Source organism: Arachis hypogaea, chromosome 16, assembly GCF_003086295.3.
Source record: "Arachis hypogaea cultivar Tifrunner chromosome 16, arahy.Tifrunner.gnm2.J5K5, whole genome shotgun sequence".
NCBI classification, from domain to species: Eukaryota; Viridiplantae; Streptophyta; class Magnoliopsida; order Fabales; family Fabaceae; genus Arachis; species Arachis hypogaea.
Genome location: NC_092051.1, coordinates 139935149 through 139956139, shown reverse-complemented (window position 1 = coordinate 139956139; position 20991 = coordinate 139935149). Strand labels below are relative to the sequence as shown.

The following is a 20991-nucleotide window of genomic DNA, read 5'->3' as shown; positions in this document are numbered from 1 at the left end:
GCTGCCTAACAAGATAATGACGATGATTCCGCATCTTTCGGTGGAACAACATCATCATTTTATGATATTAATTTCTGTCTTTATCGCCAAATCCAATCAAATTTGTCAACGAGCCTCTCTCCTTTTTTTAAGAAAAAAATTGCAAAATTACTATTTAAAAATTAACATAGAAGAAAAACCCGCTGGGATGCTGTTATTCCCTGGTACCTAGCCTTTGCGTGTAGCCTTGTTCTGCCTTCTAAGTTCTAACCTTCCTTGCATTGTAATGTTTAGTATTTTGACTTTCAAAATTTATTTTTAATATGAAGATAAAGATGATATTTTAATTAAATATTAATATTTAAAATATATTATAGTATCATAAAAGTACAAAATATAGTATATTATTAAAATAATGATACATATTTAACATATATTTTATGTATTATTAGAATAATAATACGTATCTAATACATATTCTACGTATTACAACAAACATCTTATATGTAAATCTATCTATATATAATTATACTAAATAATTCTATTTTTAACAAAAATACTAATATTTTTTTCATATAAAAAAATTAACCTTTGACTTTAAATTACTATGAATTAAGAAATTAAAAGAGTTAGAAATAATGTGCATTATTCAAATCCTATTTATTATGTCCAATAATTACAATTATTCCGAGCTCAATAATTATTTTTGACTCGGACTCAGGCAGCAGTGGGGGATCAAACCCAGGTCCCTTTAGGAAAGCATAGCAACACTAGTCACCAAACTATCTAACTTGTATTTTGATATACGTTTTTTTTTTCAATTTATATTATATTAAATGAAATTAAATTATATCTACAAATTTAAAAAATATATCATTTTATTAATCACAATATCGTTTATGATTTTTTTCTATTATATATTATGATTTTTATTAATTTACTTATCAATAAATACTTAAAACATATAATAAGAATATAAATTATTGATGAATTATTAAAATATAAAAATAATAATTAATTTAAATACAAAAATATAATTAAAAGAATTTATTATGAGAAAAATAAAAAAAAATTATATAATTATTTAATTATGATTAAATTGACCGATTTAGCCGAATTAAACTAATAATGAAGTGATCTAATAATCTAACTTAGCTTCGACTTGTAGTCTTCAACGTTCTTGTTTTACCAAAGGACTTCGAATTCCCGTCCCCCATTGTATTTCCCCGGAGATTAAAAACAGATGGATAATTTTTTTTTTTTAAAGCTATCGTCTATAACTCTATTCGGTCTCTGATAATTACTTTAAAAAGACTATGAGGCCTCAAAAAAAATACTTAATTCGATTTTTAATTTTTTTTTTGGGATTGATTAGCTCTTGTGCAAAAAAAAAATAACATTGACTTTTTTTTAGCACAGAAACTAATTAATCCCATAAAAATAAAATTCAAAAGTTGGGTTGATTTTTTTGTTAAAAACCTCGTTATCTTTTAAAGTAATTATTAGGGTCGTTTAGAGTGTTTTTTTCAAAAAATAATCTTGTAATAAGTCCTGTTTTTGGTCATAATATAATGAAATTATTTTTTCTGTCTTTTTTCTCAATTTCACTAGTAAAAAAAAACTGTTCATTTCTTAAAATATTCAATATATTTAGACAAAAATAGAGAGGGGTCAAATTTATCCTGATAAAAACAAGAGTAATAATGCTGCGTATAATGTTATAGTAGTGGAAATAGTAAAACAAAATCATACGAAAAGAAAAAAAAGTTACGAAATAACTATATCAAATGCATTATTAGATCGTAAAGTGAATGATATTATACTTCCAGGAATAGAACTTTTTATTTAAAGGATAAATTTATCAAATTTAATCAACCATTAACGAGTAATACTAATGTGAATAGATTTAATTAGAAAAATGCAAAAGTAATACTCAAAATTTATCATGTGTCGAAGATCTTTGTTTTTTTAAGCATGGATTATTTTAGCACAAATTTTTTTTATTTTTAAAAAGTGTTTTTTTTTTTAATATCATTGTCGTCATTGTTGTCGCCACCGCTATTTTATTGTTGTTGTGTAATTTTTTCTTTTTATTTTTTCTCTTCGTCTTCTTTTATTATTATCATCATTGTCTTGGTCGTCTTCATCTTCTTCAAATTTTAATATATAGTACAAAAATTTTTGAAAAACCACATGTTTAGAATATTAATACTCAACTAACAAAATACACACAATACATAAATTTTGGTGTACAATGTTGGAATAAATTAATTTCAATATCCCAGATCATCCATATTGAATCATCAAAAATATATATATCATAATGCGGAAGCGTACCTGAATTCATAAACATGAATCATACGATCGGAAGAGTTTAGATCTTGTGGTTCTTTCGATCTTCCTCAACCAAAGCCTTCTGTATTCCTAGGATGCTGAACTGCAACTCTTTTGATGGGGAAAGAGTAACAAAGGCGGCTTTGGCATATTGGGGACCGAAACCCTGAAGGTCTATTTATATTTGAGCATGGCACCCATTAAACCCTTAAACCCAAATAAAATAGTATCTAAAGCCCAAAAGATAATATATCTAAAATCCAAAAAGATAATTATCTAAGGAACAAAAAATAATATCTGGTTTTATTCTCATTTAATTCCAAATCAAAAGTAATAATGACTTATTCAATTTAGCATTTATAACAATAAATGAGATCACCATTATATAAGTCATTTAATTTGAAATAGCATAATTTGTGATTATATTTAATATATGTATTGCCCACAAATAAGTTAGGAAATCAAATAATTTCCTAACAATCTCCCACTTGGGCTATACATATATTATTTCTTGACATAATCACATCTTTATAAACTTTATGCGCGCATCTGAATGCTATTTCTATCATTACTTTAACAATCTGGTCCGTCTCATACATTAGATATGGAACTACCGCAGCTTTTATCACATTAAATGCCGTGACTAAACCACGCCAATCACCATCCTAATATACTCAACGACATAGATCAAATTTGGATGAGTAATATGGAAATTACATGCCAAGTGATCTTATGCATGTCTATTTCCAGCTAGTCCAACTTTATTGAGATCAAACACAATACAAATATTGCAAAATGAACATTTCACATAACATGAAATAAACCATCAACTTAATTCTGCAGAAAAATAACTCAATATCTGTCATAGGACATATAGCATAAACTCCCACTAAACCAAGGCATCACAAATATTGACACCCATCCGAGCAGTGTGCTCATGAAAACTTTAGGGGTCAATCCCTTGATAATGGGTCTGCTAGCATATACTCTGTTCCTATATGTCCTATGAAAATCTGTTTTTGTTAAACTTTCTCCTTGACAACTAAGAACTTGATGTCTGTATGCTTCGATTTTGCCAAGCTCTTATTGTTATTGGAGTATAGTACTGCTGACTTATTGTCACAAAATATCTTTAATGGCCTTTCAATGTCATCTACTATATGAAGCTTAGTGACAAAGTTTCGCAACCATATGCCATGAAATCGAAATCGGAATCAGAGTTCCTAATGATCTCCAAATTTTCTGATCTCCGATAAATAAGCATGTAATCATTTGTTCTCTTTAAACAACGCATTACGTGTTTAACAGCTATCCAATGATGCATATCCGGATTGCTCAAGTATCTACCCAATACTCCCACTATAAATGATATATCGGGATGTATGTAGACTTGAGCATACATTAAATTCCCTAGTGCTGATGCATAAGGCTTATCATGCATTGCTGTCCTCTCAAGATCATTTTTAGGGCATTGCTTGAGACTGAACTTGTCTCCTTTAACTATGGGTGTGTCCATTGGTCTACAACCTTCTATGACATATCTACTTAAAATCTTTTTGATATAGTCCTTTTGTGACAATCCAAAAATACCTTGAGAGTAATCTCTTAGTATCTCGATTCCTAATACAAAAGAGGCATCACCAAGATCTTTCATTTCGAATTTGTCCGATAGAAATTTCTTAGTTTCATGCAATAAGCCTATATCGTTATTAGCAAGTAGAATGTCATCAACATATAAGACCAAAAAGATATTTACTCCCACTGAACTTGCGGTATACACATTTCTCTATAATATTTACCTCAAAACCATGAGGTAATGACTTAATTAAACTTGTGATACCATTAACAGGAAGCTTGTTTGAGACCATAGATGGATTTTCTCCTTTTTCTATTGGATCTCCTTAATGACACTTCTTGAGGTTGTTGAGCTTGCTGTATAGGTTGGGGTTGAGGAGGATTCTCATTATTTTCCTGTACTGTAGCAGTATTTTGAGCAACAACAATATTCTCATTGTTCTCTTGTACTGTAGCTGGATTTACAGCAGGATTCTCATTGTGCTCTTGTACTATAACTGTATCTTGAACAATAATAGGCACAAGGTCCTGATCATTGTCAGTTATAGAATCCTCATCAAAAGCAACATTCCTAATATTTCCTTCCCCCCCAAACTCAACATCCTCAAGAAATCTCGCATTTCCCATCTCAAAAAAATAGACCTTGATGCAGGATTGTAAAACTTGTACCCCCGTGAACGCTCAGCGAAACCAAGAAAGTAGCAACTAATTGTCCTTGAGTCTAATTTTCTTTCATGCAGCCTATAAGGTCGCGCCTCAGCTGGACATCCCCAAATATGCAAATGCTTTATACTAGGCCTTTTCCCAGTCCAAATTTCATATGGGGTTTTGTTAACTGCTTTGCTTGGCACCCTATTAAGGATGTACACTGTGGTCTTTAAGGCTTCTCCCCAGAGTGATTCAGGCAAGGAAGAATGACTAATCATACTTCTCACCATATCTTTAAGAGTTCGGTTCCTTCGCTCTGCAACACCATTCATGCTAGGTTTGCCTGGCATAGTGTATTGCGGAACAATACCACACTCCTCTAGGAAAAGAGCAAAAGGCCCAGGACGTTGCTCACCTGAACCGTCATATCTTCCGTAGTATTCACCACCACGATCAGATTTGACAGCTTTAATTTTCTTTCCAAGTTGAAGTTCAACTTCAGCTTTGAAAGACTCGAAAACATCCAAGGCTTGGGACTTTTCATGAATTAAATATAGGTACCCATAACGAGAGTAATCATCTATGAACGTAATAAAGTACCGTTGTCCATTCCAAGAGACAGTAGGGAATGAGCCACATATATCGGTATGTATCAGTTCTAAAACATCTTTAGCTCTCTCGGCACCTAATTTCCTTTCGTTTGTCCTTTTCCTCTTTATGCACTCAATGCAGACTTCAAAGTCCGCCAAATTTAGGGGTCCGAGAATTCCATCCGACACGAGCCTCTGAATTCTCTGTTTAGATATGTGGCCTAGGCGTTTGTGCCATAATGATGCCGAATTCTCATTCAGTTTTTGTTTTGTACCCGTTTGCAGTATTTCATTATTATAGGAATTTAAGTTAAGCCTATATAGATTATCCACCAAATGACCAGAGCAAATATTATTCGAATTGTAAAAGAGACTGACTTTATTGTCTCCGAATGAACAAAAATAACTTGATTTGTCCAAACGAGAAACAGAAACCAAATTTCGTCTAAATGACGGTACATAAAATGTCTCTAATAAATCCAAGTAAGATCCACTCGTGGAACATAATCTAAAGGTTCCTATAGCTTCGACTGCAACTATATTGCCGTCTGCCACGTAGATGTATCTTTCAGCATCACTTGGCCGTCGACTCCACAGGCAACCCTGCATAGTGACACTTACATGAGTAGTAGCAGCAGAATCTACCCACCAAGTATCAACAGGTGCATAACTTATACTAGCCTCAGAACAAACGAAAGTAAGAATTATACCCTTCTTTACACGCCAAGTGGCATATTTGGTACAATTCTTCTTCATGTGTCCCACCTTCTTACAGAAGAAACAGGTTGAAACTTGATCCTGTTTCTTAGCCTTTTTCTGCTGAGAAGGCGCATCCGCAGTAGTATCACGCTTTCTTTTATACTGAGAAGATAAAGCCATGTGAGCACTGAATTTCTTAGTAAAGAATTTCTCAACATCCTTTAGGAACTGTTTGGCATCTTTATCCTCAGTAATTGAGCCCCGAAACGCCTCAGGAATTGAGCGTTTCATGATCATAATGCTCATTCGATTGGATCTCTCCCACTTCTCTATTTTAACCTCATTGAGATTTTCCGGAGTGGAAGTGGGTTTCTCCTCTCGAAGAGCTATATCCAGATCCATACAACCGAGGACAATCTCCACGGTATCTTTCCAAACTTTAAAGTTTGAACCATTCAGTATAGGAATACTGCTAATTTGCGCAGAAACATTGGTAGCTAAAGCCATAGTTTCTGGATTAGAACAAAAGAACATGCAGTAAATATTAGTTAATTAATGGGTAAAAAATCCATATTGAGATATCCAGCACAACATTAATTTTCAATCTTTGGATAGAAAAATTAACTGTAAGTGATACTCTCATTGCAGTAATCAAATATTGTCAAAATTCCTGTCACACATTAAGCCTTTCTTTGGACCGACTTAATGTGCACATGGAAACTTAAACTTCGCAACCTATTTATTACCGCATATATTTTCTATTAATTGGCCAAACAATAACCTTCCTTTGGGCCGATTATTGACCGCATAATTAATAGAAAATAAACAAAAGTGTGCAATGCTTATTATTTGGCCAAACAATAAACTTCCTTTGGGCCGATTATTGTTCGCATAAATAATAAGCATTACTTTATTTTTAATTTGTTACCCAAACATGTATTTATTTTCAATATGTGTATGTAATTCGGCCAAATATAGACCTTCCTTTGAGCCGACCAATATTCGCATGAATTACATAATACCATATTCCTAATGTTTTAAATAAATCAATTTTCACAAAAGAGGCTACTTTGGCAGCATAATGTTCAATCAATTTATTTTAAAACCAAATCTTTATAAAGTGAATGGGTATACTAATCCAAATTGTTACTAGTTTCTTTATGTAACAATTAAATAATATTTTCTATTATTCAAATATTATTAATATGTATACATAACTTGGCCAAATATAAATCTCCTTTTGGATCGATTAATATTCGCATAAGTTATATATACATAATAATCCTTATATCCTAAAAGAATAATTAATTAACTTTACACCAAATTAATGGCACACATAATTAAATCCAAAATAATCATAATAATATTCTTTAGAATAAAACATCTGTTCATTACGTAAATTAATTGTCAAATCGCTCTCATGTAAAATATATATATATACCTTAATGTATTATCCAAACAATAATATATATATAAATATTCATAATGATAATACACGTATATATATATATAAAGTCATAAAGATTGCAATCACAGCATTAGAATAAAAAAAAATATTAACCTTTAAAGTGATTATACATCCTATACTGTGAAAGGTTATATATACAGTGCCGTTTGTGTTGCCTTTTTTTTTTTTTTTATAAATATATATACGTATATTGATGCACATACAAAAGGGAACAATTAGCGTGCAACAATTTCGGATGCAACGTAAACAACGCATATATATATTGATATAATAAAATAAAATCTAATATTTTCGATGATTAAATTATGGATGGCTCTGATACCACTTGTTGGAATAAATTAATTTCAATATCCCAGATCATCCATATTGAATCATCAAAAATATATATATCATAATGCGGAAGCGTACCTGAATTCATAAACATGAATCATACGATCGGAAGAGTTTAGATCTTGTGGTTCTTTCGATCTTCCTCAACCAAAGCCTTCTGTATTACTAGGATGCTGAACTGCAACTCTTTTGATGGGGAAAGAGTAACAAAGGCGGCTTTGGCATATTGGGGACCGAAACCCTGAAGGTCTATTTATATTTGAGCATGGCACCCATTAAACCCTTAAACCCAAATAAAATAGTATCTAAAGCCCAAAAGATAATATATCTAAAATCCAAAAAGATAATTATCTAAGGAACAAAAAATAATATATGGTTTTATTCTCATTTAATTCCAAATCAAAAGTAATAATGACTTATTCAATTTAGCATTTATAACAATAAATGAGATCACCATTATATAAGTCATTTAATTTGAAATAGCATAATTTGTGATTATATTTAATATATGTATTGCCCATAAATAAGTTAGGAAATCAAATAATTTCCTAACATACAACACAATTTTTAGTACATAATACAGATATTTTAGTGCACAAAACATAAATTTTTAAAGGATCATATATCTAAAACATTGTCTCACCCAATCAACAAAATATTTCCACAAAAAAAAATATACATATTATGTACAAAAATTTAAAATTTATGCTATATCCAAAATTTTTTGTGCTATATCAATAAATTTATATGTTCTCTAACAAATTTTTTTATGCTGAAAAAGCACAAAAATGGAGAAGTATTGTAATAAAATAGTCTTTTTATTAATTAGATAATAAAATATTATATAAATATTTTTTTTTGTAATATATATATTATCATCTAACTTGTGAAAATTCCAATTTATTTTACTATTTATTTTTAAAAACTAATTTAAAATATTTAATCTTTCAAAAATTAAATTGATGGAAATATAGTTTTAAATCATTTTGACCATTTAGGCATAGACAATAAATACTGTTACAAAAAAAAAAAAAAGACAATAAATAGCATGTGATTCTATGAAACTTAAAAGAAATGTGTAAAGATGAGTGTGGCAATATGAGGGCAGAAGATGAGGGAGCTGGAGAGACAAAGCCCATGAGGTTATTATTGCTCCCTGTCCTCTGTCTCTCTACTCTTTACTTTCACTTTTTTCTTTCATTATTCAGTTTTCATTGTTCCCCACTAACCTTTCAAGCTTCAACACACAAATCCACAGAAAACTTGACACATTATCAGTTACCAAGCACACGAAGAGCTTGCGTCGCCTAAGATCAGTTACACTCACTAGGTATGCCATTTTTTCTTTAATTTTTTTCTTTAATGCCAGTGTAATTGATCCTTAAGTCCTGTTTGGTTTTCTTGAGCATTCAGCATACTTCACTTTGAGAGTTTGATTTGGGTGTGCTGAAGAAAAAGGAAATAAAAGAAATCTTTATGGAATCATTTCATCAAATTTATTCTTTTCTATAATAATTTATTCATTAGGTACCAATTTAGTTTCTATGTACTGATAAGGGTAATTTTTTATACATATATACATTTACGTGTATTATTATGTCATTAAAAATAATTTATTTTTAAATTTATTATTTAAAAAGTCATATTCTAAATTTGATTAAATAATTGTGAGCTCATCAAAATTAAACTTAAAAAATAATTATTTTATTGATATAATAATGCATAATTAAACTTTTCAATAAAATATATTTATATTGATGATAGTTACAAATTATATTAATGCATTAATAGTAAAATCCTTTTAAAAACTTTATTCAATCAAATTTGTTATCTTAAAATCATTTATGTAGTAAAATAAAAATAAATAATTCTATGGTGTGATAATATGTAATTGAATTTTTATATAATATTAAAATTAAATCATAATAGTGCATTGAGATAGAATTATAAAAGGATTATAAAAGGTGCTTTATAAATCTAAAAAAATAGTTACTAAACTAGTAATTATGTATTTATATATATTATTTGTATATTTTTTTTATAAAAATAATTAGTTATTAGAATAATTTAATTTTTTAAATAAAATAATCAAATGTATAAGGATAAAAATTAAAATACTCAAATTTTTTTGAGAATGTTTGGCATTATGAAATTATTTTTTAAAAAATTTAAATTAATAGATAAAAACACATAAAATAATTAATATTTGGTATTTTTTTTTTAAAGTTAATAGTAAGACTCAAACCCGTGACTTTTAAGGTAGCGTTTGGTAGAGAGATAGAGACTGAGAGATAAAGACTCAGAGATAGAGACTGAAATAAATTTCAGTATTCTATTTGGTGTAAAATAGAAGACAGAAATTGAAACAAGAATGAAACTCTAATTTAATTTGTACAAAGGGTAAAATTGGAATTAATTAATTGAAATTAATTAATTGAAATAAGGGTATTTTAGGTATAAAATATTATTAAAGTTTCAGTTTTTATCTCTAAAAATTTTAGTCTCCTATATTCCCATTTTTTGAAGATACTGAAATACTGAAATTTTAGGGACAGAGACAGAAATTTTAGTATCAGTTTCTGAACTAACAAATATGATACATTGATATTGAATCTCACTTTTTCAGTTTCTGTCCCAATATTTTAAAACAAATGCTAACTAAATAAATACGAGGAGACTATATTATTTGAACTATATGATTGGCCTCTAATATTTGGTACCTTATTTAACAGTTCAATAAGTATTTAATATGTATGATATGAGTTGAAGTGGTGTATATAAATCACATGCCCCGTTCTGTTGGTGCGGACTTGCGGCGTAAAATAATACATACGACCTTCAAATATTTGCAAATGAGTTTTGTGCAGATTCCATTGCATGTGATGTGAATTACTTTTGTTCCCGCGAGCACACATCACATTATCTTCCAAACTATACTCAATCCACACCATCATATATTGCACGGCCCCTACTTTGGAGTTTTTCATTTCTTTCTTATCAGATTATGGCCTACTCCTTTTATTGGTACATATATATATAATTAACCCAACTTCGTATCTTTTTCTTTTTGGTTTTCTTGAATTTCATGCATATTCTTGTTTGTGTAGGCCATTGCTACTGACTCTGTGTACATCAACAAGCTTTGCTGGATTTTGGAATCAAAGAGTTTGTTTCTGACTTGTGAGTTTTACTTTTCTTGATATCAGTGTTAAATTGGACGTTTTTACAAACAATTATAGTAATAAAAGTTTTAACCATAAATTATTTGATCCACATGAAAATTATTTTCTAATTTCAACAAAATTTATATCTTTTTTTGTCTGCTGTCCACGATTCTTGTTTCAACAATGTTACTAACTATTTCAACAAAAGTGATGAATCAACTATTTAGTTTCTATGTTTTGGTTCACGTCTTTTTTCTGTTTCTAACTTTTTAGGGAATCAAACACAGTAGGTGACCAGAAAAAGGGGCTAATAAGGTGAATTTCCTTCTCAATCAGTGGCTGCTTATTTTGACCCCAAAAGATACTTTGATCTTATAATTGTATAATATATAGTTTTAGCCTTTTCGGTCCAAATACAAAAAGAAATTAACAATCTTTTTTCTTTTTTTTCCCCTCTCAATTGTCCTTTTTACTGCTTTGTAGAAACATCATTGCTACTGATTAATTTTTCAAATCATTGCTTTGCTCTCTGCATTGAAAAACAAGTGTGAAGAATCTTTACTTTACACAAGCTTCCATCTAAGTGTTGGTGTTTTCCTTTTCCATCTTTTGAAGCCAGAAAATGAGCATGAAGCTGAGCCTCTTCATATTTGCTTTCATGATCATTGGAGCAATGTTCTTTGGTGCTGAGGCTGAACCATTGGAAGATGAACAAGCTTTGCTTGATTTCTTTCACAAAATTGATCACTCAAAGCATCTCAATTGGGGTTACAAGACTTCTCTATGCAAGAGCTGGACAGGAGTTACCTGTGACTCTCACCAATCGCGAGTCGTCGGCCTCAGGCTACCACGAGCCGGATTAATTGGTCCCATACCATCCAACACTCTCAGTCGCCTCTCGGCCCTTCAGACTCTGAATCTTGAATCAAATAGAATAACTGGTCCATTGCCATTGGATTTTTCAGTTTGGAAAAATCTTACCATAGCAGATTTTTCCAACAATTCTTTCATTGGAAGCATCCCTTCCTCAATTTCAAAGTTGACTCATCTCAATTCTTTAGATTTGTCCCACAACTCTCTTTCGGGTGAAATTCCTGACCTCAATGTTCCTAGCTTGAAAGAGCTGAATTTGGCCAACAATAACCTTAGTGGAATTGTGCCCAAATCCCTTCAGAGATTTCCGAGTTGGGTCTTTTCCGGTAACAAGCTTAATCTTGATCTTACTCTTAATCACACCTCTGAATATGCATCTGCTAATTCTCCTCTTCAACAACCGAATAATTCTCACCCAACAAGGAAAAACAAAAGGCTCAGTGAACCTGCATTGCTTGGTATCATAATAGCTGTTAGTCTGGTGGGATTTGCAGCCATCGCGAGTTTCGCAATTGTGTTCTGTTATAAGAAAGGAAGTGGTGGTGGAGGTGGACAGTCAGTTATGAAGTCCCATAAAACAGAATTCTCGTCGAAGACAGAAGCTTCGTTGAGCAGAGACAGGAACAAAATAGTCTTCTTTGAAGGCTGCAATCTTGCATTTGACCTGGAGGACTTGTTGAGAGCTTCTGCTGAGGTTCTTGGAAAGGGCACATTTGGAACTGTCTATAAGGCTGCAATAGAAGATGCAACGACGGTGGCAGTGAAGAGGTTGAAAGAGGTAACTGTCGGAAAACGCGAGTTCGAACAGCAGATGGAGGTGGTGGGGAGAATTAGGCATGACAACTTGGCTGCTCTAAGAGCATATTATTACTCAAAGGAGGAGAAACTTATGGTATATGATTATTATGAACAGGGCAGTGTTTCTTCAATGTTACATGGTATGTTTTAAGTTATTTGCATATTTTTCCAAATTCATTTCCCTCTTTTAAGTTATTTTTTTTGAATTCATTGAAAAACGAATGTTATGTGTAGGGAAAAGAGGGGAAGGCAGGGTTTTGTTAGATTGGGAAAGTCGGCTAAGGATTGCGATGGGCACAGCAAGAGGCATTGCTCATATCCATGCTCAAAACGGAGGGAAACTTATCCACGGTAACATTAAGTCCTCAAATATCTTTCTCAACTCCCAGGGATATGGTTGTATATCGGACACCGGCCTCGCCACATTAATTAGCCCAATACCACCAGCAGCACTAAGGGCAGCAGGATACCGTGCACCAGAAGTAACCGACACGCGGAAGGCGACGGTTGCAGCTGATGTCTACAGTTTCGGAGTCCTCCTTCTAGAGCTCCTAACAAGAAGGTCTCCAATGCACGCCACTGGAGGAGAGGAAGTAGTCCACTTAGTTAGGTGGGTGAACTCTGTTGTTAGAGAGGAGTGGACTGCAGAAGTCTTTGATGTGGAATTACTAAAGTACCCTAACATAGAGGAGGAAATGGTTCAGATGCTACAATTGGGAATGGCATGTGTTGCTAGGGTTCCAGATAAGAGACCAACAATGTTGGAAGTGGTGAAAGTGGTGGAGGAAATTCGATTACATAGTGGGAATAGACCGTCCTCGGAATCTAGATCAGAGGGTTCTACACCAAATAGAGGACATGCTTCCACATCAATTATTACAGAGTGAGATTCTTCGGTGTAATTTTTCATTGATTTAAAATTTTGTTGTCGTTACTGGTTAGCACGGGCAATGATTTGGATATATATTATTGGTTGCGAAGTTGGTAAGCTACTAGAGTTAGGAATGCCAAGTCAAGTTGGGTCCCCCAATTTGGTAATTTACTATTTTGTAGTGCTTCATTTGGTTGTCTTCTAGTTTAGCAGTCCGAGGAGTGAGAAATAGCGAATTTCTTTCTCGCTTCCTCGGCGGAATTGACGGGCGGGTATAACTCTATAAACTCCAAATGTTATAAAATTTAGTTTAGTTTAAACTCCAAACTTGCTCGACATTTTTTAATGTAAAATTGGAATTAGGGAATGTTTGATTTGTAGTTTTAATTTTTTCTGAAAATTTTTGTGAATAAAAATTGATAAAAATAAGATGTGATTTTTCAGTAATAGTGTTGTTCCGGTCAGGAACCGTGCTTCGAGGTATAGCTCGTCAACACCGGGAGATGCTATATTGTCTTTCTATTTCTTCATAAACTTGATCTGGACGTAAGACCTACAAAAAGGATTCTGGCACTCAAATTAGTACTAATCACAAAATATCCAATCAAGACTGAGTTTTTTGTCCTTCTCTTGTATGGTCTTTTGTGTTGTGTTTTGTAGTTTTGATTAGTTCCTATTTATTATCACTGGTGGTAACTGTTCTGTATGCTTAGTGGTCGAGATTTGCGCATATCGTGAAGGTCTCCCCCAACGATTACTTGATGAGATTGGGTCGACTAGTGGAAAATCAGTTCCAAAGTATATCGTCGTGTATCTGAGTTATTAGGGTATAGATCACAGCCCCCAAACTTGACCTGCTATTGTGTAAGCAAGTTGAGCTTTGTCAGAAAAGGGATTCATGATGTTATACCTCGGATTTTAGCTTGTCCTATTAGCCCCCAAGCTCAACTCACGACCATTTGGTTAGCATGGTCAAGCTTGTGTATCATTTATTTGTTTACAGAATTCGAAGCGTGTCGTTGTAAATATTCTGTGATGTAATTATTGTTGCTTTACGGTTATTTCAGGGAATCAGGACCATTTATTTTGGGTAATAAGTGAACAGTCTTTATTGATCATAGGTGAAAATGAGGTCTCTGTTATCAGCAAGGGTGGGGATATTGGCACAGAGGCTGCACAATCTAGTGCGCGTCCTTTTAACGCAAAGAGAAAGAAACTCAATTCAAAAAAGTCTCTTGAAATTTTGTCCGTGATAGATTTAGATATTGGTTCCGATGTTCAGAAAGGGGGTGAAAAGACAGATAGACTTCATGGTTTTGTTGGTGGTGCAAATGCCGAATATGTCTGGAGCGATCAATTTCCATTCATGACACTAGCCGACAAGGTCGCTCAGTGCCCAAATGATGTTTAGCTTTTGAAGGATATGGGAAAAGTTGCTATGGGACAGTATATGCAGGTAATGAGAAAGTCGTTGACATCCATGATATGTGATTTTGCTTATGTTTCAGTTGTGTTTGATAAATGATGATTTGCTTTAGCTATATGCCTTAGTTTTCAGCCTTTGTATGCTGGTTAGATATGTAGAAAAAATATTGAATGTTTATTTGATTAAACCTCCGAATATTGGAGGTGCAAAGTAATCAGTCTCGTTAACCTGAGTAAAACCCTGATTTGGGAAAAACCTCGATGGTAGGAAAAAGAGTACTCCTCAACTTTGTTTTATAGGTACAAACTAGCTATAATACGAACTTAATGAAGATATGTTCCAAGTATTTGGTAGCTCGGTTCCTGTGACATTTTGCAAAGAGTATGCTCCTTTTCTGTGTACTTTGATATTCTGAAGGGTCCTACCCAGGTTGCAGTAAGTTTTCCTTGTCCTGGTGGTTTTTAGACGTCTTTTAATTTGCGTAGGACGAGATCACCTTGTTGCAATGTTCACGGTCATACCTTTTATTGTGTTTTCGTTATATTGTGGCTTGCATAGCTGATTGTCTCAATTTGGCAAAGCCATGTTCTTCATCTAACGTGTCTAACTTGGCGGATCATGCTTGTGTGTTAGTTTCATCATCCAAGAAGTCGGTTCGCAACGATCCTTGTGAAATTTTCACTGGTATCATCGAATCTCCCCTATAGACTAGTCGGAATGGTGTTTCCTTTGTTGTGGAATGTGGTGTGGTGTTATAACTCCATAGAATTTCAGGTATTAGTTCGGCCCATTGCCCTTTGGCCTTTGCTAATTTTTTTGTAAAGATTGCAAAATAATTTTGTTAGTAGCCTCGGCGAGTCCATTAGTCTGCGAGTGCTCTATCGAGGATAAGTGATGTTTTATCTGTAGGTTTTCTAGAAAGAATGCTATCTTTCTATCAGTAAATTGCCTACTGTTATCAGTAATAATTTTCTTATTAGGTTATCAATATCTACATATAAAAAACTTTCAAATAAAAGATTGTACCTTGTCCGAGGTTATTTTGGGGAACGGTTGTGCCTCTATCCATATTCTAAAATAATCGATTGCAACGAGTAAGAATTTTACCTGCCCCTATGATACAGGGAACAGTCCGAGGATATCAAGCCCTCATTTGTGAAAGGGCCATCCTATTTCCGAGGTGTGCAGCAGCTCGACGGGATTGTGTATTGATGGTGTGCACTTTTGGCAATTGTCGCCTTGACGAACGGATTTTTGATGGTTTAGAATTTCACAAATGAATTCTCGTTGCAAGTATAGTTTCTAAACCAATCACTAATCCTTTCATACAAAAAGTTGTTTGTCACTAAAACAAACCCCTAAAATTTATAAACCGAAGTATTCAAACCACGGGTTGTTCTCCCTAGGAATTACAATAAAGTGTCTTGTTATTGATTATGAGTTATTTTGGGGTTTTGGATAAGAAGCATGAAAAGTAAATGGCAATGAAAATAAGCTAACAACTATAAAAGGCTCTTGGCAAGATGTGAGAACTAGAAGTCATATCCTAGTTATCCTTCTCAATTGTGATGAGAATTGTTCATTGCTACCACTTAGTTAACCCTTACTAATTAAAGGAAAGTCAAGTGGATGAATTGACTTGAGCCACAAGTCCTAGCCAACTCCCAAGGAAAGACTAGCTTTAGTGCACTCCAAACCAATTAGCAATCTCTCCAATTACCAATCAACAAAGGAATTAGATAACTCAAGTGTCACTAATTACTCTACCTAGGCCAAGAGGAACAAAACTTATACTATATCTAGAAGAGGCATTTCAACAAACACATAAAAGGCAATAAAAGTAAACAACATAAATTGCAAGAATTAAAGAGAGATCTAACTACAAAGGCAATAGATCAACAATAGAAAAGCAAAGAAGAACAATTATTATGAATTACCTCTTATTGAATTGAAAGAAAATGGAAGGAACAATAGTAGATCTACAACAAAACATAAGAACAACATAAAGGAAATTACAACTAAAGAATGGAAGAAGAATGAATGTAACAACAAAGAATTGAGAGGTAGAAGGAGAAGAAGATGAATTAAAATCTAGATCTAAGAACTAAACCTAATCCTAATCCTAATTCTAGAGAGAAGTGAGAGCTTCTCTCTCTAGAAACTAACTCTAACTACTAAACTAAGCTAATGATTAAAAGTATGTTGATTCCTCTTCAGTCCTTGGCTTAAATAACATCAGAAATGAGTTGGATTGGGCCCACAAGGCTTCTAAAATCGCTGGCCACGTTTTGCTTTAAGTGAACCAGGTGGCAGCAACGGCGCGTGCGCGTACTTTGCGCGTGCGCGCCACCATACGTGTAGCAACTATGGCAAATCTTATATCGTTTCGAAGCCCCGGATGTTAGCTTTCCAACCCAACTGGAACCGCATCATTTGGACCTCTGTAGCTCAAGTTATGGTCGATTAAGTGCGAAGAGGTCGGCTTGACAGCTTTCCGATTCTTCCATTTCTTCATGAGTTCTCCAACTTTTCATGCTTTCTTTCTTCATTCCTTTGATCCAATCATTTGCCTCCTAAACCTTAAATCACTTAACAAACATATCAAGGCATCTAATATAATCAAGATGAATTAAATTTAGCTATTTTGAGTCCTAAAAAGCATGTTTTCACTCTTAAGCACAATTAAAGGAGAATATACAAAACCATGCTATTTTATTGAATAAATGTGGGTTAAAGGTGATAAAATCCCCTAAATTCAATACAAGATAAACCGTCAAATTGGGGTTTGTCAACCTCCCCACACTTAAACCAAGCATGTCCTCATGCTTAAACCAAGAATGAAGTAAGGGTATGGCATTTATTCAATGAAAACTAACTAAATGCAATCTACCTATATGCAACTATCTAAATGAATGCAAGTGCTCGGTCAAAATAAATCAATTCCCAAGAAACATATATGCACAAGGGCTAAGGACTAGCAAGTCTAATCCACAATTGAATTGAGTTATTAAATATTTTTACAAACTTGCACGAATATTATGATCATAGGTGAAAACATGTAATTGAGCATCAAACCCTCACCGGATGTGTTTGCACTCTATTCGCTCAAGTGTTTAGGGTTGATTCACTCAATTCTCCTCTATTTCATGCTTTCCAAGATTTGTTTTTCTTCTAACAATCAACATTTATTTCATGCATGCATACAAGTATCATGAGGTCTTTTCATTGGTTGTAATGGGGCTAGGGTCAAGGTAGGATGCATATTTGGTCAAGTGAGCTTGAAATTTGAATCTTTGATAAGCTTAAAATTCCCACCTAACCTATGACATCCTATACAATTAAGTTCTAATCTAGCTACCCATTCTTCACTTTTTCACATACTCATGCATTTTCTTTTTTATTTCACAACACTTATGCATTGATTTTATTGGACCTTGCCTTGGGGCATTTTGTCCCCTTTTTATTATTTTTTTCTTCTTTTTTTTTCTATTTTTTTTTCTTTTCCATATTATTTTTCTTTTCTTTTTCTTTTGTTTTTCTCATTTTTTCTTTCTTTCAAACTATATACAAGAGTACCAATGCATAAGGTCTATACATTTAATCAATACATGAGCATGTACCCAATTCCCAATATTTACAATAATAATACAAAACTACCCTTTTATTCACCCAATGTCCCAAGGTTCCCACACTTGAATGATACACACACTCTAGCCTAAGCTAATCAAAGATCCAAATAAGGACTTTTATTGTTTTCCGCTTTAAGGCTTGTAATGTGCTAAATTAAGAACAAGTGGGTTAATCGTAGGCTCAAATTTGGCTAACAATGGAAGATAAAAGGTAGGCTATTTGGGTAAGTGAGCTAAATGAAATGATGGCCTCAATCATATAAATGCATGAATACACAAAATAATGGACATAAAGAATCAAACAAATCAAAGATTACAATCATAGAAAGAGAATAATGCACACAAGAAGGAAAAATAAGTGGTTATAAGATGTAACCACATCATTAGGCTCAAATCTCACAAGCTTGTGTTCTTAGCTCAAAACATGATCCATAATATATATAATTCAAGCAAGTTCTATGAAAAGTTTTCCACTCAAATCAATTGGTGCCCTATAGATAGAGATCCTTGGAAAATTTTCATTATTTTGACTAAGCTTATTGTGTATACATATGCAAAAATAAGAAAATGCAAGTAAAAATCCTAAAATCCTAAAATGAAATGCAAAAGTGTTGGGATTAGAAATTTGTCACCCAAAATCGCCGATCGGTCGGACGACCTCCCCACACTTAAAAGTTTGCACCGTCCTCGGTGCACTCAAAGATGAGCAAGGGGGTACGGCGACTCTCCGGATTGCTATGTGTTCTTTCTTCTGCTTCCATGGTTGCTTGTGGTGCATTCGTTATGAAAAACAAAAATATAACACCATAAGATGAGAAGATATAAAAGCAAGGAAGCATACATTGTTGGAATGAGGTAAATCACTAGAATGAGGTGAGTGAATTAGTGTGACATTAAGGAATATTAGGTGTGTGAATTCTAAATTGCGCGGTTTAGAATACACATTAGCATAAAAGCTATGTCACAAAAGAAGCATGCACTTCACTTATCCTAGTGTGCTTGAGATGCTTTAAGTAAGCTTGTAAGGTAAGACAAGCATTAGAGAAGCATGAAAGCATTCAAGTCAAACATATGGATGGATATAATCATGAACACAATGCATTAAGGTGAATGCACAACATCATCCATCAAGAGGTTGCCTAATCGAGGAAAAAGGATCCAAATCACATGGTGGCTAGCTACAACATGCAATTCAAAAGAGTTATAAGCTCGAAGACAATTCTCATCACTTGGTATTTTTTCAAAAGATAAGCATGAAGAACTCAAAACCAAGTAACAAAATATAACCTCAATCATAGAATCCAACAAAGATTATCTAAAAATATTCATGCTAAAATAGCATTTAGGCAATAAGGGATATAGCAATGTATAGTAAACAAAGTCAATACTCCAACACTTATGATGAAAAGAGAGAAAATAAAATGAAAACTAAACTAAAACTAACTAATCAACTAACTAACTCACTAATTTGTTAACTAAAATAAATGGTTGTCAATGGTGTTTGGAAGTGTTGGATGAGGGGTAGGAGGAGGGAAGAAGAAAGGAAAAAGGGAGAAATGGAAGGAAGAAAGAGCATCCACGCGCACGCACGCATGGCGCGCGCGCGTCGTTGGCTTATTTCGAGAGTGGCGCGTACGCGTCATGTGCGCGTACGCGCGAGTTGGTTTGTGCGAAAGGCACAACGTTGGCGCGGCGCAGGCACAACTCTCTGGAAAATGTATGGAGGTTGGAACTTCTCAATCCACGCGTACGCACACATGGCGCGCGCGCGTGGATGGTCGGAAATGCTGTAAGTGCGCGTACGCGCCGTGTACGCGTACGCGTGGATGGTGCTCTGTTTTTCAAAATTTTTTTTTCTATGTTTTTTTTTTTTTTTTTTGCACCAATCCAAGCATTCCAAACCTCCAAACAGCTACCAAAACACCATAAAACCTTATTTAACATACTTAAACTACCAAACATACTCAACTAACTAAACAAAACATGAAATTAAGCTAATTCTATCAATATGTACAAAAGAGAAAATGAAAGGATTTTACCATGGTGGGTTGTCTCCCACCTAGCACTTTTGTTTATTGTCCTTAAGTTGGACTTATGGGGAGCTTCTCTCAAGGTGGCTTGTGCTTGTACTCATCTTGGAACTTCCACCAATGCTTGGACTTCCAATAAGCTCCATCATTCAAGATTAATATCTCCAAGCTTTGATGGAGTTCTTCACAAACCATGGGCTCCCAATGTTGATCCTCATGTGTTCCCGGATCCCATATTTTGTCTTCACACCCATCTCCAAGTTGATTATCATTAATCCATGTGGGTGGTGAGCGGGGTGAATTCTCAACAAAGTGACTAAACATTCTCCTAGACCCAAACAATCTAGCTCTATACCAAACCGTGCAATTACGCTTTGAACATGCAACCATAATGAGCCTAGAATAATGTTTCCAACCACTAGCCATTTCCTTTTTGCTTTTAAAGCCACAAATATGTCTAAGTTGACCATCCGTCTCAAGCAAACCATATTCAAGGGGAATAATAAAGCTTAAGTATAAGGAATTTACCCACTTGAATGAAAGAATGGATGGTGGTGGCTTGGGGAGAGGTATCTCC

General features: G+C 33.6%; 1 protein-coding gene across 7 annotated transcripts; it reads left to right on the top strand.

The window, feature by feature from the left end:
* The first annotated feature begins 8712 nt into the window (after positions 1-8712).
* Positions 8713-13709, top strand: LOC112755327 (probable inactive receptor kinase At4g23740). 7 transcript variants are annotated; one of them, XM_025803333.3, is made up of 6 exons: positions 8728-8765; positions 8882-8953; positions 10731-10803; positions 11061-11102; positions 11403-12598; positions 12693-13709. In XM_025803333.3, exons 5-6 carry the CDS (start codon positions 11410-11412, stop codon positions 13343-13345), a joined length of 1842 nt encoding a protein of 613 aa, XP_025659118.1. In that variant the 5' UTR covers positions 8728-8765; positions 8882-8953; positions 10731-10803; positions 11061-11102; positions 11403-11409; the 3' UTR covers positions 13346-13709. The 7 variants fall into 7 exon arrangements, with proteins under 7 accessions (XP_072077430.1, XP_072077428.1, XP_072077426.1 ...); XM_072221327.1 differs by having other exon boundaries at positions 8714-8953; positions 11407-12598; XM_072221325.1 differs by having other exon boundaries at positions 8714-8953.
* The last annotated feature ends 7282 nt before the right edge of the window (positions 13710-20991 follow it).

Bases quoted from the DNA above. Each gene is read 5' to 3' on its own strand.
- LOC112755327 (XM_072221329.1), top strand. From the start codon at position 11,410: ATGAGCATGAAGCTGAGCCTCTTCATATTTGCTTTCATGATCATTGGA. The intron at 12,599-12,692 runs GTATGTTTTAAG...TGTTATGTGTAG, and splicing joins TGTTTCTTCAATGTTACATG to GGAAAAGAGGGGAAGGCAGG.